The following is a 21,042-nucleotide window of genomic DNA, read 5'->3' on the forward strand; positions in this document are numbered from 1 at the left end:
AAAAAAATATAATGTTGCTAAATCAAAAATTCGTAACATTAAAGCGAAAAAGCAAGTGATTTTAAAATGCGTAAGCAACACGTATTGTTGACCTGGAAATAGAATAAAAAATAGTTTAAAAAAACTAAAAAACACGCTTTTATTGCTAATCGAACTAAAAAGTAGATAATAAATTTTAATGACAAAGAGACCTATAATGAAGTAATAGCAAATCGAACGATCAGTCATAGTCAACTAAAGCGTTTTTCAGTAAGAGAGCTTCAACTTTTTTTTTGAATAAAACACAAACGGTTTGACTTTTTTAACTAATTTTTTTTTTATTATCGAGTTTGAACACATACATTTTAGTATGAAATTCGATTTCTTTTGCATGACCACCGCGTGCACGTTTTACGAAGCCCAATCGTTGAACCCACCAACCCACCAATCGACCACTCTTTTGCATAAATCGGCCGAAATTCCAGCAATTTCGCGTTCAATATTGGCTCTGAGCTGACAAATCGTCGCCGGCTTGTGACTGTAGACCAATGACTTCACATAACCCCAAAGAAAATAGTCTAGAGGCGTCAAATCACACGAGCGCGGTGGCCATTCGACCGGTCTATTTCTGGAAATAATGCGCTCATCGAACTTACTCTTCAACAAATCAATTGTAGCGTGTGCTGTGTGGCTTGTGGCCCCGTCCTGTTGAAACCACATGTCGTCTAAGTCCATACCATTCAACTGCGGCCAAAAATAATCGTTTATCATGTCGCGGTATCGATTTCCATTCACAGTAACGTGGCGATCGTTCTCGTCAACGAAAAAATATGGGCCAACTACGCCGCCGGCATGTAAACCGCACCAAACAATGATTTTTTCGGGATGCAACGGTGCCTCATGAATCACGTGTGGATTGCTTTCTGCCCAGTAACGCATATTTTGCTTGTTGACAAAGCCATTGAGCCAAAAGTGAGCTTCATCACTGAAGATGATTTTTTGGCCGTAATGCTCTTAAAGTAGCAGCAACAGAACGATTATTTTCATAAAAAATTTGCACGATTTGCAATCGTTGCTCAAGTGTGTAGCGTTCCATGATGAAATGTATACTAATGAAGTTTACAAACGACAAGCGAAAAATAAAAAATATTCCGTCGTTCGCCCTCCCTATTGGAAAAAAGTTGAAGCGCACCTATTGAAAAACGCTTTACCTCAGAACAGAATTATAACAAAAATTAAGATACAAATAGAGTAATTCTAATTAGAGTTAAAAGCGTGGGATGCTTGATATAGTAAATATTACAATCATTCTATTGGCAACTACCTATGTACAGAAGGTTATGAAAGTGAAGCAAAATACATCCCACGCTTTTAACTCTAATTTGAACTCTATTTGTATCTTAATTTTTGTTATAATTCTGTTCTGAGGTAGTTGACTATGACTGATCGTTCGATTTGCTATTACTTCATTATAGGTCTCTTTGTCATTAAAATTTATTATCTACTTTTTAGTTCGATTAGCAATAAAAGCGTGTTTTTTATTTTTTTTTAACTATTTTTTATTTTCTACTTTTTAGTTCGATTAGCAAAAAAGCGAGTTTTTTAGTTTCTTTAAACTATTTTTTTTTATTATGAATGAAAATTATTCTTATCATTGCAGTCAGTGAATAAATGATTCGATATATTCGTGTTATATTATATTTAATTCCTTTCTTATCGACTGTGAGTCTAAAGCTATGCAGTTATCGGCCGTGATAAAGAAGTAATCGGGATGAAGAACTTATTTCGTGGAGGGAGCCTGAGAAACTGATTTACAAGAATAATAAAGATTTTTCATTTTACAACCAAGTTCACCTTACTTCTTGCCCACAGTAAAAAAAAGAAAATATTAATCCTGGCAGTCCTAATAAGGATAATGGAAAACTTTTATCAAACTATTGCATTGTCATCGCTCCCTGATAGGTGTGCAAAATTTCAAGTCGATCAGATTTTTAGAAGCCAGTGAAAATTAAGCTCAAAGATTCTGTTACATACGCACATACATACATACATACATACATACATACATACATACATACAACCCGACCTAATACAAGTGTGTTAAAAACACTGCGTTCTTCAGAGTTGCCCAAAATGGAGAGAGTTCTTTATCGGTGGTTTATCCGAATGCGAGGCAAAAACTCGTCAGTAAGTGCTCTAATGTTGAAAGAAAAGGCAAAAACACTGCATGCAAAATTAAAAGAAAATGAAGCAAACTTCTTCGCTAGTGATGGATGGTTCCAAGGAATCAAGAAGAGGTACGGTATTCGTCTTCTTAAAATATTAGGCGAAAACTGTTTTCGCAACCTCAGCTAGTGGATCCGTTTAAAGAAAAACTTAAAGCTAAAATGGCTGAATTGGAGTTGTGTAACGATCAGTTATATAATGCTGATGAGTTGGGGTTAATCTGGAGACTTTTTCCAGAGAAAACGTACGCGTCAAGTTTGGAGAAGAGAACCCCAGGGGTAAAGTTCGAGAAGCAGCGAATCACGTTTTTATGCTGTTCAAACGCCACTGGATCCCACAAGCTTAAGATTTTGGTAATTGGAAAGGCGAAGAATCCACGCTGCTTTAGAAACTTTCAGTGTCTCACCGACTATAAGAGCTCGAAATCCGCCTGGATGACGTCGGCTATTTCCAAGCAATGGTTTCAAGAGTCATTTGTTCCACAGGTAAGTATTCCTTTTAAGTTTTGTTCGATTTTTAAGGTTAACTGGTTGTTTTTTAAGGGAACATCGTTTTTAAAGGAGAAAGCCTTACCAATTAAAGCTCTCCTCCTAATCGACAACGCTCCTTCTCACCCAAATGGAGCTGAACTGATAACGGAGAATGGGCAAATTTCGGCAATGTTTATGCCACAAAACGTTACTCCCCTCATTCAACCGATGGATCAGAATGCAATAAAAATCACTAAGTTGCATTACAGAAACAGCCTTCTAGCTTCAATAGCAGCGACAAAGTCTGATTTGCTCGAGTCGATTTTAATAGAAAAATGGGAAGCTGAACTTCGCACCTTGATGAGCAACACCGTCGGTATCCTCAGTAGTTTAAATACCGAGGTATGTGGGTTATTGAAAAAGCTTTTTTTTTTTTAAATTTCAGATTGAATTCACGTTACCAGCCATTCCTGAATGGAATGAAGATATCGAGGAGGGCAATGCAGATGATGATCATCAACAAGAGGACGAATCCGATGATGACAGCGTATCAGAGCCACTGGAGAAAATTAAGCCGACTGAAGCAATCAATCGATCAAAATCATACGAGTGTGCTAAGACGGTTAAGGGAGAAAGTTGTGCTTCAAGTTTTAGAAAAACAGAAGATACAAAATAAGATGACTGATTTTTTTAAATAAAACCATCGTATGACTTAATTTTGAAATTATATGTAACGAAAACAAGAATAAAATGTGAATTTAAATGTGAAAAAATATATATTTACTTAGTATTTTTGGGCATTCCAAAACGTGAACACTTTTGTTAACGTGAACTGCCTTGGTTTGAATTAGCTCACGTTATCGAACGTGCGCTGTACTTTGCTCTTAGAAATATAAGCTCGAACTTATCAATGAAATTGTTTTTGTTGTGCTTTTTAATATTTTAAACTGTTCAGCGCGCCTATGAATCCATTTTGTTCTTGTAGTCGCTAGGCTTAGAATTTTAGTTTTGGAAGCATACACATGTAGAGCCATAAAGTATGTGCGGTTATATGTACATATATACGAATATTCATTGTTCTGCTTAGAATAGAAACATCTACGTACCTATGTATGTACATTGTCCCAACATATCTATTCATATATGCACCCAAACAAATGTATATGTATGTAAACGCATACGGTTTAGATGAGTCCTTTTGCATATATAATATTAGGGATATGTTTGCATATGTTTGTCTATTTGCTGTTGAATATTTTATATGTACATATGTATGTAGATATGCATATTAGCCCCTGGTACCGCTCAAGCATGCATGTCCAGCAGGCTTATATGTGTGCGTGTCGGGTGACACTCGTACTTGCTTCGTGTCACACATACTTGTTGTCGGCTTTTGCATAATGAAAATCAAAAATTTTAGATATTAGCGTCAAGCACCCGACACGCACACACATAAGCTGCAGAACAAGCATGCTTGAGCGTCACCAGGAGCTATATGATCTGCGTTATGAGGCAGGTCAAGATTTTTTTCTGCCCACATAAATATGGATGGTAGATGTTATATAATTTAATAATAATTTAAAGAGTACAACATATTGTTGAATACTAACCCTTGATGTAAATTAATGGTTTACAAAGTTAATTTTTTATGTGGATATTTTGAAATAATTTTGATAATACACTTAGTATGAACACAATTTAGTTAATTAGATACTTAAAATTTCACATTCATGCATGCATATACTTAGAATTAATTTATTCATCTCACAAGAAATAATCCATTTGCGCAAGCAAAATGCCGACGCCAAATAAGCATGAAAGAAAAATGTACAAGTCTGCTGTTATTTTCTTTTGCCTAGCACCAAATCATGGCATTTTACATTTCAATGCAAACGCTATATTTAATTCTGTTGACTACGCTTCGCTATGTTAACTCTCTTCTGTTAACTTTTCCAAGACCGTGGTGAAATAATAAAAATTTCTTACCCGCGTTTTCTTAGCATTTGACATTTAACCTGCTCATTCGTTCCTGAGTCTTCTCTCTGAATTTACGTTCTCTGGTACAAGCACTATAGCTGTGATTATGGGATGCCCACCATTTATCAACATTTACAATCGAAGTTTGCACCACACTCGTGAGGAAAGTACATTTGAACATATGCTTATATCTATTCCAATAGAGCGGTCATTATGTTATTAATATACTAGCTCTAATAACATAACTTTATTGACATTATTCATACATATAAACGCACATATGTATATGCATATATCGATGCATCACATCATGCATAATAAATACTTACATCCATCATACTCGTATCTACATTAATACATAATTCTCTAATTTAGTCAGATTCAGAGGATCTTCGGCATAGAATACGGTACGGTCTCAGCGTGTTAACGGTACTACCGCTAGTAAATATGTACGAGTATGTGAATACAAGCAAAACCAACACATATATGATATGTCCATTCGAAGCGGTCCTAAATTCTATATTACAATATTCTTTTGGGAAAAAATTCTGGAAAAAATGTGAAACGTTTACTAAACAGCCTAAATTCCCTCGGGTCATAATTCTTTATTTTCAAAATTCTGTGAAGACAAATTAATGTAAAATAACATTTTGGGTGTTAAAATGATATATCCAAACTTATATTTGCCCATAATCCTGTGTGTTTCAAATTACAAACTATATTTTTGAAAAAATTGTGGCAATGCACCAATAATATGTCGATATTAAAATACATATTATATATAATATTATATTATATAGAATTTATATAATATATGTACGGTACAGCGGGTCAATTTACTTTTGCTCGATATGACCACCTTTTGCCTTGACTATGGCCTTGAGACGGTCCAGAAACGAATCGCAAGCTACCCGAATGTGGCTTTTTTCATCGCCTCGAGTGAATCTTTTAGTTCGGACCTTGCTCTCCAAAATGCCCCAAAGAGAATAATCCACCGGATTCGCGTCTGGTGAATTTCAGAGCCATTGTGTGGACGTTATGAAGCTTGGGACGTTGTTTTTTGCTATTCTTGGTTCACTCGAGCTTTGTGAGACGGTACCGAGTCTTGTTGAAACGTCCATGGTGTGCCATTGAAATGTTTGTCTGCCCCCGGCTTCAAAGCAACCTCCAGAATACTTTCCCGATAATATTCGATATTTACCTTAACGCCAGGCTCGATGAAAGTGATTGCGGTTACAGCGGCCCAAACCATTATCTGTGGCGGGTGCTGTTTCCTGGTGGCCAATCGATGACTCAAATTCTCGTATGAACGGTCGGTCAAATAAATCCTATCGTTTTGGGAGTTAACGAAATGTTCAATTTGAAAAATTTTCTCGTCAGGAAACGCAAGGTTCGGAAGTTGTCCGCTTTCGGCCAAGCAATACAACTCCTTCGCTCTCTCAAGTCTGACTTGTTGCCCCTTTGATGTGAGATCATGCGCCTTTTGGATCTCGTAAGGCTTGACTTAGAGATAATTTTTCAGTCTGCGGTGGATGCTATGATCAGATATTTTCAGTTCTTTCGCCATTTGATTGGCCCTTCGTGGGGGATTTCGCTCAAGTCGCTTCTTCACTTTATGAACCATTTCACTTGACGTTTCAGTCTTTTGATGACCACCTCCATGGCGTTTCGCGATGCTACCAGTATCTTTGTATCGAGTAATTTGGCGATACGCAAAAACTTTATTTACTTTAAGGTGCTCAAGCTCACGAACAATCGCTGGTTGTGATTTTCCAGCCAAATGTAATGCAATCACACTATTGCGTTTGAAATCCAATACTCTGGACTATCAGTTCGTCAACCAACAGACAGCTGATGCCCGTGCGAGCTGCGCCAGCGGTCTGAAGTTAGTTACACTTCGAGTGCCGGACCCTGTAATAAATATAACCCTCTTTGTGTCGGTATTCTACATAATGTCAATTCTAAAACAAAAAGTCGATAGAAGCGTATCTCTAAAATTGATTCGAGCCTTCTTATTTTCAATTTAATTATTAATCCCAAATTAATTACAATATATTTTGTAAGAAAATCTGTATGTATGTGGTTTCGGGAACGATAAATAAACTCAAGTTGACTAGGAAAAACATTGATTTTGCCTATTTTTAAATAAAAAACAAATTTTTGTACAATAATTAAGTTATTTCAATATTTAAAATAAAAACAAGGATAAATAGTAAAAGAAATCTAGCAGCAGAACGTTCCAAAAAGAAATCTGTGCACAATAACTCATTATATTTTCCAACATATTATTACTAGTTTACTTACTACTTCTTATTGATCTTTAAGACCTGGTCTTATATCTTAACATATCTTAAGGAATGATTTTTTTTGTCAATTTTTTCTTTTTGAATAGTGTTTTAAATAGCTATTTTGTTTGCCCGTGTATGAAAAGATTATATGCGAGTAGACAACGTTCTACGAGTTATAAATTATTATGATCCACTGACGCTTGGAAAAGATATATATATATTATGTATATATATATATATATATATAACTGGTGCTTACATCTTTTTTGGGTATTTGGCCGAGCTCCTCCTCCTACTTGTGGCGTGCGTCTTGATGCTGTATCGCAAAAGGAGGGACTTACAGTTTCAAGCCGACTCCGAACGACAGATTTTTTTATGAGGAGATTTTTCATTACAGAAATACACTCGGATTTTTGCCATTGCCTGCCGAGGGGCGACCGCTATCAGAAAAAACTTTTTCATTTTGTTTTTTCTAACGGGGATGCGAACAAACGTTCTCCGAATCCGGAATGGTAGTCAAGTATCAACCCATTCGGCTACGGCAGCCACGGAAACGATATTTCTCCTTTTTATTTCATCATAAAAAAATCACCTTCATTTCTAAAAAATGTGAGAGAATATGGAGTAATGTTTAATTTACGTTTAAACTAGAATGAGCTACAAAAATCACAAAACTTTACTATAACTCTCTTTATAACCCAAATACCACAATTGAACTAAAACCAGATTTAGGGGGCCAAAGTATTTACACAAAGTGTTCCCACTGCTGTTTTGCATTAAACTGCTGAAATAACCATTATTAACCCTATGAATGTGCAAAGAGAATGTTTGACCCTCCCTAAAATAAAGTTCACCCGTAAGGTTTCAAATCACCGACACATGTATTTTTGTTTTTGTCCCCTCTACTAGAATCCATTGTCAAAACTTTGCTTTTTTGGTTGCTATACAGTATAATTAAGCGAATTTAAATAGAGTTGTGTCTTCGATATTTTAATGTGCTGCCATTTCATCTATATGGAAAACTTGAAAACAAATAAACTACGGGCAATTGGTACGTTGGCACCACAGTTGATTTAATATGGAAGACTGCTGGTTGCAATTGATGCTAAGTTCTCTATCGGAAGGATTTGAACAAAATAAGCATTAAAAAGGATTTGGGAGAGAAATAAGGAGGCTCGAAATCCATTTTAAAGCTTGCATTCATTGTTATAAGTTAAAACATTGTCGTCAAAGTTAAAACACTCTCACATACAATATTTTGCATTGCAATTACGCGGTGCTAACGAATAACAATCCAGGCAGATAGAAGGTGTCATTGTTTGAATATCGATTTGTATGTATCTCTTACAATAAAGAAATATATAAGTACAAGTGAAATCAATATACTTGTACAATTAAATCTGTAGTGATTTGAATTATTTCTGAAAGTAGCATTAGCTATTTTAATAGATGCTTTCCATTTCAATTCAACCGGGCTATTCGGGTCATGTTCTTCGATTTCGATGTAACTTAAATATGTTGCTCTCTGGTCAAAATAATGAGACACGTATTTTTTTGTTCGCCCGAAAAAATTTTTTTTCAAGAGTTATCGGCAATTTTGTTTTTCGCCTCAAACTCGATTTTTTTTAATTATATAAGAAAATTTTTTTTTTTAATTCCCATAACATAGTCAAAAGTGAACCGATTTTAATAATTCTGGGTTCAAAATGATCGTAATTACTTACACAAGCGACTTCATGTAGAAACAATTGCAAAAAAGTAGTTGAAAATTTTTTATTTAGCAAAAAAGAAAAAAAATTGCAATTTTTTCAAAATTCAATATTTCAAAAAGTGTATTTTTTTTTTTTATAACTTTTTCCAAATCAAAAAAACATCTCAAACTTTAATTGAGCTGCATGCCTAGTAGCTAAAATGAGTTGTTTTTGAGTAATGAATTTTTGAGTAAACACCCTGTTTCGCACTTTTTGTTTTTTGCAAAATAAAAAATTTTCAACTACTTTTTTGCGACTATTTCTACATGAAATCGCTTGTGTAAGTAATGACGATCATTTTGAACCCAGAATCATTCAAATCGGCGTATTTTTGACTAAGTTATGTGCAATTAAAAAAAATTTTCTTATATAGATTCTTTCCATTTCAATTCAAAAGGGCTATTCGGGACATGTTCTTCGATTTCGATGTAACTCAAATATGTTGTTCTCTGGTCAAAATAATGAGACACGTATTTTTTTGTTCGCCCGAAAAAAATTTTTTTCAAGCTTTATCGGCAATTTTGTTTTTCGGCTCAAAATCGATTTTTTTTTAATAATATAAGATTTTTTTTTTTTAAATGCTCATAACTTAGTCAAAAATACGCCGATTTTAATAATTTTGGGTTCAAAATGATCGTCATTACCTACACGAGCGATTTCAAGTAGAAATAGTTGCAAAAAAGTAGTTGGAAATTTTTTATTTTGCAAAAAACAAAAAGTGCGAAACAGGGTGTTTACTCAAAAATTCATTACTCAAAAACAACTCATTTTAGCTACTAGGCATGCAGCTCAATTAAAGTTTGAGATGTTTTTTTGATTTGGAAAAAGTTATAAAAAAAAAAAAAATACACTTTTTGAAATATTGAATTTTGAAAAAATTTCAATTTTTTTTCTTTTTTGCTAAATAAAAAATTTTCAACTACTTTTTTGCAATTGTTTCTACATGAAGTCGCTTGTGCAAGTAATTACGATCATTTTGAACCCAGAATTATTAAAATCGGTTCACTTTTGACTATGTTATGGGAATTTAAAAAAAAAATTTTCTTATATAATTAAAAAAAATCGAGTTTGAGGCGAAAAACAAAATTGCCGATAACTCTTGAAAAAAATTTTTTTCGGGCGAACAAAAAAATACGTGTCTCATTATTTTGACCAGAGAGCAACATATTTAAGTTACATCGAAATCGAAGAACATGACCCGAATAGCCCGGTTGAATTGAAATGGAAAGCATCAATATTATTGCCGTAATATAACCTTTTTTAATACAAATTTTAAAAACTCAATCCGTGAGCACTTCTCATTATCTGTAAGGCTCTTAGAATTTTCGTACAAAATTCTGCAAAGCGACATTTGTAACTGCAACAACAGTTAGCAATACATAATCTTATAAAGTGGAATTTTACAGCTCAGAATTTTCACAGCCAGAATATTGTAGTCTTTTTCTTTGAATAAAAAGTCGTGTGTTTACGCTTACAGATGAGCAAAGAGAATGAACGAATTTATTATACGCATGTACATATGAGTATAAGAATAAAATGATGCAATTAACACAGCACCCAATCAGCTGTTTGTGTGCCTAACACTTCCACTTTCATTGATCAGATTATTCATTTTCAAAACATGAACAAACTTTCAAAAGTGATTTAAAATTATTGAAATTTAAACTCTTTAGAGGCTTCGTGAAAATATCCGCCAGCTGTGTATTTGTTGGCACGTACTTGAGCGTGAAGCCTTTGTTCTCATACACCTCTCTGATGAAATGCAATTTGACCTCAATATGTTTGGTCCTCTTGTGGTATTGTAGATTCTTCACCAGTTTAATTGCGCTTTGATTGTCTAAACAAAGTTCTGGTACTGTGCGATTTCCGAACATTTCCTCCAATAATCGACGAACCCAAATTAGTTCTTTTACTGACTCACAAGCGGCCACGTACTCTGCTTCGGTTGTTGAGAGTGCAACTGTTTGCTGAATTTTTGATGACCACGAAATAGGACCGCCGCATAACATGATTACATAACCTCCAGTTGATCGCCTTGTCCGCCACTGAATCAGGTCAAAGACAAATTATTAACTTTTTCGAATAAGATACCTTCACTGAGAATCCTTCGTAGATATCTGAAAATTCGCTTTATCAAGACGATATGTTAGCTGGTATAAGTGTCCAGAAAACGACTTGCATACAACACTTTTGTTGCGTATGCTTTTTGTCGAATAAATATTTTTCCAGATTTCCTGACAACTTCCATACCCAGGTAAAATATCGACTCAAAAACTTTATTGTCGAAGTCTTTCGTGAGATGATCGATCAGCTTACAAAGTGCTCTGTTGACTGCGCTGCTATGATGCCACCGTCAATATAAATTGCAAGAATTAATTTCGTACTGTTAAAACTCCCGATAAAAACGCATGGATCATCTGCACTGACTTTTAGATTACTAGTTTTCAGCATCTGAGTAAATTTCTGATTCCAACATCTCGATGCCTGCTTTAAACCATTAGGACTTTTATTCAGCTTACACACCTTGTCAGTTCCATCTTCGTAACCAGTAGGTTGATGCATATAAATCTCCTCGCTTAGAGTACCGTAGAGAAACGCTGTCTTCACATCAAACTGCTTTACAATCATGTCAAGCTCAACTGACATGGCAAGAATCATTCTAATTGACGTAAACTTGGCAACAGGGCTAAAAGTCTCGAAATAATCAGTACCAATCTTCTGCGAAAAGCCACATGCGACTAAAAGCGCCTTAAACTTTACATTTCACCTTATTTTCCACGCTTGACTTTGGAGACCCATTTGTTAGATATCGCTGTTCTACCTGCAGGCAAACTTACCAGGGACCAGGTTTGGTTTGTTATTAACGATGAAAACTCCTCATCCATGGCACGCTTCCACTGCGCACAATGGTTACTAGACACTGCTTTCTCATAGCAATCCGGCTCATCTGCTTCAGCAAAATACGCATAGCTTAGTGCAGCTTTACTTTCAATTTTTCTTCTTTGCGAACGTGTTATGATCTTACGTATCTGCGGTTGATTAGTTGCATCTTCGCTATCGTGATTGTCACAGCTGTTAGTTATAGTTTCTGGTTAGTCAGCATTCGTAGTTAATGGTTAATGGTTGTAGAGGGTTAAGGAGTAGCCCTTTAGCACTGCGACCATATTGATCTATTGTGCACCCTATGCTGTCTATTGACTGTTAAGTATGCTTATGAATTGTACCAGCTCCTTCTGAGGGAGTGATTGAAGGTCTTCATCTGTAAGCATGAACTTGTTTAAAAACCTTTTTCTTCTATGCGTCAACCCCGGACATTCGATAATGAGATGTTCCATAGACTCCTCATCTTCGCAGCAGAATCTGCAGGTGCTGGTGTTAGTTATGCCTAATTTATGTAAGTGTTTGTTGCAGGTGAAGTGACCCGTGAGGGCGCCTGTGAGAGTGCGAATGCTCTTTTTGTTTAACGTGAGGGCCATGTTGGCTCTTTTAGCGTTGAAACTTAGGAACTTTTTGGAGTGTCTAAGACCCTCTACATTGTTCCAATGCTGATTTAATAGAGTTTTGGCCCAGTATTTTATTTTTTGTTTTAGGTTGTTTTTGTTGAATCCGAACATAGGACTAGGTCCGATGAAGTTTTCATCTGCCCCTTTTTTGGCTTGAACGTCTGCCTTTTCGTTGCCGTCATATCCCTCATGTCCCGGTACCCAAATTAATGAAACATTGTTTTTGGATGCCAGATTATTGAGTGCCTTGTGGCATTCTAAGAGGGTTTTTGAGTTGTATGTGTAGCTATCTAGAGCGTTTAGGACTGATTGGCTGTCCGAGAGTATTTTAATTCTTACTCTCTTGTGGTTTCTGCGTTGCATGATGTTTACTGCTACCATTATTGCGTATAGTTCCGCTTGGAAGATGGTGGTGTCCATGGTGAGAGTGTATGATTTGTGGATTCTGGGCCCCACTACACCTGCTCCTACACCGTAAGGTGTTTTTGATCCATCAGTGTACCAGTTCTTGGTTCTTCCACTGACGATTCTGCTTCAGCGTGTTCTTCGTGTACATATGCGGCTGCTTTGCAGGTTTCTTTGATTACAACATCTCTTGATACTTCAATTTTTCTTTCATTAGGTATCCAAACCCTATAGCCCTTGCAGTTTTCCTCGTAGCCTACAAACACACCTTTCTTGGATCTCGCATTCAGTTTTCTTCGTTTTTCCTGTGGTATATGCACAAAAACCTCCGATCCAAAAACTCGAGGTACAGACAAGTCAGCCTGTTTATTAAACCACAATTCAAATGGTGATTTACCATCCACTTGACATTAACCACTCCGATTAAGAGTGTACACGATATTGTTCACTGCTTCACCCCAGTATTTCAGGCTCAATTCTTTGGCTTCAATCATAGACCGTGCACCTTGGATAATTGTTCTCATGTCTCTCTCTGCGCGGCCATTGTGTTCTGGTGTATATGGTGTCGATTTTCGATGAACCACTTTTCTTCTACCAAATATTTCTGCCACGTCTTTATTAACGAACTCTAGTCCGTTGTCGGAACGGATGCACTGTACTCGCTTTCTGGTTTCTGCTTCAGCGTTATCTAAAAACTTTTAACAAACAATGCAACATCTGCTTTTGACTTTATGCAATAGACACATCGATAATTTGAAAAATCATCACGAAATAGCAACATATAGCGCGCACCACCATATGAAATCTCTTGCATACGGCCGCAAAAATCAGTGTGAACAAGCTCACCCATCGAATTAGCTCTGTTTTTGCTTTCATGGAATGGCATCCGATGCTGTTTACCGAATACACATCCCTCACAAAAAAAATCATTGCTATTAAAAGAAATACTTCGTCGGGTACTTTTTCCCCCGGGCCCGGAGTTTTCAGAGGGGCCCGGACTCGAGGTTAATTCCAAGAAATTTCCTGCTTGAAAAAATATAGGAAATAATACTTCTACCAGAGTTCCGTCACAGACTTTTTTTGGTGTCACCATATCGAATGTTATGATCACGATTACGAAGAATAAATATAATATGGTGATACAAAAGTGTTTATTGTTGAGCTCTTATTAAAATGGAACATTTTATGCTACTGATTTATAAGGTAATTAATAATTATAGTGATGATTAGATTAAATTTAGATAGTTGTATTTTAAATGAAGACCAATTTTGAAACGTAGTTATTCTTTAAAGCAATTTGTCCTTACGTTGATAAATAATTAAATGTAGAGATAGCAATAATACCTTTTATAGACTAGAAATTTTTGATTTTTCTCTGGGTATGTTATTGTATAAATAATTTTTTAAATTCGTTTCCCCAGTCAATTTCACACTTTTATTTTATTTTTTTACGTTTCGGCAACTAATGCGTGGCACCTTTCAAGAAAAGTTTGCTGTGTGAAATAACGTTACATTCTGGTAATCTTGTCAATTATTTTGAGTTTAAAACATATACGTTCTGTTATCACTGGTATTGAAAATTGGTTTACTGCAATTAAAAACATAAACAACATTTTCTCATTCCTGTGGCTATTTCCTAAAATTGAAAAAACAGAACTTCAGACAGCAGCTCTTAATTTTGCTAAAAAATACCTGTCCAAGGGTTAACGCATACGTTCACCTAAAGGTTGAAGGTGACCGCTATGTCTGCACATTGGAATTTGCCTTTACATAACGTTCTTGCAAATTTACTCATTTCGCTCAATTTTTACCATTACTTTTCTCGCTCACTCATGTATTGAAATTAGTTTTACCTACTTACTAAGCAAACCGATATGCGACAAATATGTAACAACAACTAACTAACATGTAAAGTTCTAAGAACTAAAGAGAGTTTATTGGAATTGTATGTACACATATTGTATAAATTCAGTTATGCTTGAATAAATACGGCACTTGAAATATTGGAGTAAAGGCGAGCAGTCGCGGCTTCGTTTTTATTATACATCGAGATTAACAGGTGGCAAAAAGGCTTGCCATCTTCAAACATTTGGTGACCCCGCCGTGATCAATTTCACGTTTTAGTACATCGTCGCATAAAGCATCATTTACCTGTTATTCGAACAGTAAATTAGCATCAGTTATATCGAACCATTTAATTTGTCGTTATTGGAATCGCATTTATTTATCGCTATCAAATCAACATTTTTCGTCATTTGAAGGCGCAACTGGCACAGCTATATTATTGGGCGTTCAGTGGAAGTCTCGCTTGACCTTCAAATCGTGAGCCAAGCTGTGAAGATCTTGCTGGTGCGTTGTAAATGGAAGGCGCAAGCGTCAGTAGCAACAATATATTTTTCTTCGGATAGCGTACCGGGCTGCGCATTTGCACATTTGGCAACAGCACAATCATTATAGCTAACATTTCATCGTATTTTCGGAAGCGCAGGCACCAGGCAGTCGAAGCATATCGCAGGGAACAGTTTTTTTTGTTGGTGGATCTATTCGTAAAATTTTCTTTACGCTGCGGCGCACAAACACACGAACGGTGGACAGCGGAACTTGAAGCCTACATACAGTAAAATGCCAAAAACACACGAACAGCGTGATACAAGCGTCCCAGTAGGAAACTCGAGCGATATGTTCTTAAGACGAAAGAGCTTATGGTTCCTCAAACAAATCCGCACATTGAAGGTCGAAGCGGACGAGAATAGCTTTCAAGGCCTTGATGATTCAACACTGGCAGTGAAGTTGGAGCAACTTGACAGACTACAGACTCAATTCGAAGAAACGCAGTCTCAACTTGAGAGGGAAGACATCGCGGAAATTGAAGGCGAAGCAAGGGTGATATTTTCGGAGGCATATGTGTCCATCAAAGCGAACATTACCAAGGTACTTACCTCGCGTTCAATGTCATGTGCTACATCATCTACGCGCAACTACTCTATGGTGGACGAACTAGGTGGGCACACATCATCGCGTCCAAATAAATCGAGTTTGCCGGCTTTACAGCTGCCCCGATTTAACGGAATGGTTACAGAATGGCCGGATTTTTGGACCATGTTTCATGTTATCGTAGGTCAAGAATCGACACTGATGTAGAATCGTTGGATGTAGTCCGTTCCTTGGAAATAAATGATGCGAATTACGAAAAAGCGGTAAAATTATTAAAGGCAAGATTTGACATTAAGAGAGTTCAATTTCAGGCACACATCAAAGATATTTTCGGGCTGAATAAAGTGCCCGATGGTTCAGCAGTTTGCTTACGGGAGCTCAGCGACAAGGTCACTAGTCATCTGCGTGCATTACAAACCATCGCCACAAATGAGGAGTTGCTGGATGGTTTACTCACGCATTTAGTCATCAGCAAAGCAGACATTGGTACTCAAGCGAAATGGGAAGAAGAAGCACCAACTCAAAATTTGCCTTCGTGGGATCTTGTTGCCAATTTTTTGGAAAGGAGAGTTCGCATATTGGAAAGCGTCAATACAATTACTGCAGCCCCCACAAAACAGGTGACAAGTAGAAAAAATAATCGTAGTCAATCGTTTGTTACCACTAGCGCCATCAAAAATTGTGTATTTTGCAATGCAACTCAACATACAATCTTCACTTGTTCTCTATTTTTAAACCTCTCACCTTCGTTACGCTTTCAACAAGTTAAAAAGCATCAACTTTGCATTAATTGTCTAAAAAAGGGACATGTCGTCAAAAATTGTAAGACAAGCAGCTGCAAGCATTGCTCAGCTAAGCATAATACACTTCTTCATTTTTCGCAATCTCCGCAAACAATTTCGCAAGACACAGGTGCACCTCCTAGTGCCAAGACATCCCTTGTCGTTGGGCATCCCGAGCAGACCTTTCACCCACCTCCTAAAGGTGTAGTAATGCTAGCCACTGCCATTGTGATGCTAAAAAGTCGTCAAGGTACTTTCATACCGTACAGAGCCCTACTTGATTCCGCTTCTCAACTTCATTGCATAACAGCAAATATGGCTAATCAGTTGCAAATTAAGAAGTCAAAGGCTACTACACATATTTCGGGAATCGGTCAATCAGACATAACCTCGAGCGAGTATGCAACTACGCTATTACAATCGGTAGATCGTACATATTCAACACCTATTTCGGCCGCCGTTGTGCCAACAATCGAACGTCGAATGGAAGATTCCATCCAATATCTCGTTAGCGGATCCATCTTTTTTCAAATCCCAGAAAATTGATCTTTTGATCGGAGCTAGTCTGTTTTTTGAGCTGCTATGCGTAGGACAAATTCGCATAAGCAAAGGCCTACCGGTACTGCAAAAAACAAGGTTAGGTTGGGTCGTGTCAGGAAATTTCGATTGCTCCTCAACTAAATTTGTACACTCCGTTGCTATTAGGGAATGCACATCTGATCGAATGGATTGCGACCTTAATGAGTTAGTAAAAAAATTTTGGGAGGTAGAGGGACACACTATGGAAAATGTGAAGCGTTCTAAGGAAGATTTGGCCTGTGAAGAACACTTTATCAACAATTATCGTCGATTAACTTCAGGAGAATACTTAGTTAGTTTGCCTTTTAAATCAAGTATTTCGCAATTAGGCGATTCTTATTCGCAAGCTGTACGTCGTTTTCAAAATCTCGAGAAAAGATTCACACACAACTCCGAGTTAAAGGAACAATATTCTAAGTTCATAACTGAATATGCTCAACTTAAACATATGTCACCGGTAGGAGTCATTCCCAGGGGTGCTCACACAAACTTCCTACCTCATCACTGCGTGCTAAAGGCAGACAGCACCACCACTAAATTGCGCGTAGTATTTGATGCGTCCGCTCCCACCAGTTCTGGATTTTCGTTGAACGACCTGTTGATGTCAGGTCCAACAATACAATCCAGATTAATTGACACGTTGTTAAGATTTCGATCGCACAAATTCGCTTTGACAGCCGACATTTGCAAAATGTATCGGGCCGTCAAGATATCCAAATCTGATAGTTTTTTGCAGTGCATATTATGGCGCGATAAACCCAACCCGGAGTTCAAGATATATAAGCTAGATACAGTCACTTATGGTACCAAGCCCGCTGCATTTCTGGCCATTCGGGCAATGCAGCAGCTCGCAATTGAGGAAGCAAGGAACTATCCCCTTGGTTCAGAAATCGTCTTGCGCGACTTCTATGTCGATGATTTAATATCAGGCGGAGCGTCTGAGAAACAAGTGTTGCAAATAATGACACAGACGGAGCAGCTTTTAAAAAAAGGGTAACTTCATACTAAGAAAATGGTGCTCAAACAGTGTAAACATTTTGCGAAAAATTGACCCAGCACATCGTGAGAAATTTTTAAAGTTCGGGGATGGCATTGATATCACTAAAGCCTTAGGGCTGGCATGGGACCCTAAACGCGATCATTTTCTCTTCCTCTGGGATCCACTTCCCGAACCGGCACGAGCAACGAAACGAAACGTCTTATCAGTAATTGCTAGATTTTACGATCCACTTGGCCTCATTGGTCCCGTTGTGCTAAAGGCTAAGGTATTTTTACAAAGTTTGTGGAAAGAGAAGCTAGATTGGGACGAAAGCATTCCTCAGTCATTACACTTTGCTTGGATTCAACTCTGTGCGAATTTGAATTTTGTGGAAAAAATGAGCTTCCCTCGTTTCGTTGGGTGCATCCAGCCCAACAACATTCAAATACACGGATTTTGCGACGCCAGTATGGCAGCCTATGGAGCCTGCGCTTACGTTCGATCACAAATTGGCGGCGAAGTTCGCACATCTTTGCTCTGCTCCAAATCTCGCGTTGCACCATTGAAAACACTCTCAATTCCAAAATTAGAGCTGTGCGCTGCAATGTTGTTAGCCGAGTTGCTAAATTCTATCCAAACTTTAGGTCCTTTTAAGGGTGAATTCTTCTGCTGGTCAGACTCCACTATTACCCTATCGTGGGTAAGTAGTGTTGCCGCTAATTTTAATGTATTTGTCGCCAATCGGATAAGCAACATTCAAGAACTAACTCAAGGTATGTCGTGGAGGCATGTGCCAACAGAACTCAATCCAGCAGATATCTTATCAAAAGGGGCCTCTCCCAAGGAACTTGATGCAGCTACATTATGGAAGGAAGGACCATCATATTTGAAAGAGGATGAAGCCAAATGGCCTAAAATAAGGCAAGTAGACAACGCATTACTTGAAAGGAAGAAAACAATTTTGATCTTGACACCTAAAATCATCGACTATACAATTGACTGCAAACATATACATAAATTTCGTTCAATGAGAAGGATCTACGCGTATGTGAATCGTTTTCTAAAAATTAAATCGAATATTCGCTGGGAATCGCCTCAACTAAGCCTCGAAGAAATTGAAGCAGGAACGCATTTGCTCCTTCGTATGGTGCAGAAAGCTGCCATGAGCCTCGACTACAACGAGCTGAGGGCTGGACGCGCAGTCAGCTCTTCAAGCAATCTTCGTTCGCTAAACCCATTTCTGGACGCGACCGGACTAATACGAGTTGGTGGACGTCTTCAGAATGCAGATCTTAGTTTCAATGCAAGGCACCCCATCGTGCTACCAAAGCATCATCCACTAACAAATGGTATCATTAAATACTTTCATCAGAAGCTGCTTCATGCTGGTCCTCAAGCGCTGCTTGCAACAATTCGCTTGCAGTATTGGCCTATTGGAGGAAGAAAAAGCGTGACCGCTGTACTCAACAAATGCTTGCGATGTTTTCGCGCAAAACCAATACTCATGAGGCACATAATGGGTAATCTACCAGCCGAGCGAGTCCGGAGTCAACGCCCTTTCTACACCACTGGTGTAGATTTTTGCGGCCCGTTCAGCTACAAATCCGAAGTGCGAAACAGACCACCAACGAAATGCTACATCTGCGTCTTCATATGTTTCGCAACAAAGGCTACTCATTTGGAGCTAGTCAGAGATCTATCGACAAATTCATTCTTGGCCTCATTAAAGCGATTTACTTGCTTGCGTGGGCAACCTAGGGTTATCTGGTCAGATAATGCTACCAATTTCGTTGGCGCAAAAAATGAATTGAAAGAGATTCGCGAGCTGTTTCTTAGTGAACAACATATTAGCGAAGTTCACAAACAATGTCTTGACGATGGAATTGATTGGCGTTTTATACCACCCCGATCCCCGCATTTTGGCGGTCTGTGGGAAGCCGCGGTCAAGACCGCAAAATATCACCTTCGCAGAGCCATTGGCTCTACGGTTCTCGGCTTTGAAGAGCTTCGGACACTGGTGTGTCAAATTACTGCTATTATAAATTCAAGACCTCTCTGTCCAATTTCAGAAAGCCCAGACGACCTGGAAGTTTTGACTCCTGCTCACTTTCTTTCTGGTGGAGCACTCACAGCCATGGCAGAGCCCAACTTGCTTAGTATCGACTGCAATCGTTTAAGTCAGTGGCAGAAGACTTGTCGCATACAACAATCCTTTTGGAAATCTTGGAGCACTGCTTACTTAACGCAATTACAAGAGCGCGGAAAATGGCGTACGAAGACACCAAACATTCCACCTAATGCACTGGTTCTAATTCAGGATGATAATCTTCCACCCATGAAGTGGCAAATGGGACGAGTTATCGAATTAATCAAGGGTAAAGATGATGTGGTTCGTGTTGCAGTCATCAAAACTAGCACAGGTGTCACCCGGCGGGCAATCACAAAGCTATGCCTACTACCAGTAGAGGAAGTTGAAAACCCTCAAGGCTCTCAACGGGGGGAGCATGTCCAAGGGTTAACGCATACGTTCACCTAAAGGTTGAAGGTGACCGCTATGTCTGCACATTGGAATTTGCCTTTACATAACGTTCTTGCAAATTTACTCATTTCGCTCAATTTTTACCATTACTTTTCTCGCTCACTCATGTATTGAAATTAGTTTTACCTACTTACTAAGCAAACCGATATGCGACAAATATGTAACAACAACTAACTAACATGTAAAGTTCTAAGAACTAAAGAGAGTTTATTGGAATTGTATGTACACATATTGTATAAATTCAGTTATGCTTGAATAAATACGGCACTTGAAATATTGGAGTAAAGGCGAGCAGTCGCGGCTTCGTTTTTATTATACATCGAGATTAACAGGTGGCGAAAAAGCTTGCCATCTTCAAACAATACCCTTCTGATGTGTCGGAAGAAATCTCAATTGAGATGTGTCACTTGAAGAGTGTGTCCAAGGCGAATTGTACTAGAAATTCGGAATGTTGTATGCCTCCGTTCGACTTGTTGAATGCCATCCCAGCTAAAAACTTGGATACTCTGTTCCCGAACATCTGCATTGCTTTGCGAATATTCTGCACCCTGCCAGTATCGGTTGCCGGCGCCGAAAGATCGTTCAGCGCTTTATCAAGGATCAAAGACTACCATCGCTCTTGCTCAACTC

The 21,042-nt window shown here is 37.9% G+C and overlaps 4 protein-coding genes across 6 annotated transcripts; all 4 read left to right on the forward strand.

Annotated features, from left to right (window-relative positions):
* Positions 1-101: 101 nt before the first annotated feature.
* LOC128869554 (jerky protein homolog-like) lies at positions 102-5,394 on the forward strand. Of its 3 annotated transcripts, XM_054112123.1 has the most exons (3): positions 102-2,690; positions 2,748-3,047; positions 3,121-5,394. In XM_054112123.1, the coding sequence occupies exons 1-3, from the start codon at positions 2,367-2,369 to the stop codon at positions 3,349-3,351; spliced, it is 855 nt and encodes a 284-aa protein (XP_053968098.1). In that variant the 5' UTR covers positions 102-2,366; the 3' UTR covers positions 3,352-5,394. The 3 variants fall into 3 exon arrangements, with proteins under 3 accessions (XP_053968098.1, XP_053968097.1, XP_053968099.1); XM_054112122.1 differs by having other exon boundaries at positions 102-3,047; XM_054112124.1 differs by having other exon boundaries at positions 102-3,051; positions 3,121-3,209.
* Positions 5,395-15,221: 9,827 nt separating this feature from the next.
* On the forward strand, positions 15,222-16,861 carry LOC128870237 (uncharacterized). The gene is made up of 2 exons (XM_054112837.1): positions 15,222-15,713; positions 15,845-16,861. Exons 1-2 carry the CDS (start codon positions 15,222-15,224, stop codon positions 16,859-16,861), a joined length of 1,509 nt encoding a protein of 502 aa, XP_053968812.1.
* A 235-nt stretch (positions 16,862-17,096) lies between these two features.
* On the forward strand, positions 17,097-17,891 carry LOC128870238 (uncharacterized). Its single transcript, XM_054112839.1, has one exon. The coding sequence runs from the start codon at positions 17,097-17,099 to the stop codon at positions 17,889-17,891; it is 795 nt and encodes a 264-aa protein (XP_053968814.1).
* A 451-nt stretch (positions 17,892-18,342) lies between these two features.
* On the forward strand, positions 18,343-20,409 carry LOC128870239 (uncharacterized). Its single transcript, XM_054112840.1, has one exon. The coding sequence runs from the start codon at positions 18,343-18,345 to the stop codon at positions 20,407-20,409; it is 2,067 nt and encodes a 688-aa protein (XP_053968815.1).
* Positions 20,410-21,042: the final 633 nt, after the last annotated feature.

Source organism: Anastrepha ludens, chromosome X (genome assembly GCF_028408465.1).
Source record: "Anastrepha ludens isolate Willacy chromosome X, idAnaLude1.1, whole genome shotgun sequence".
Taxonomy (NCBI): domain Eukaryota; kingdom Metazoa; phylum Arthropoda; class Insecta; order Diptera; family Tephritidae; genus Anastrepha; species Anastrepha ludens.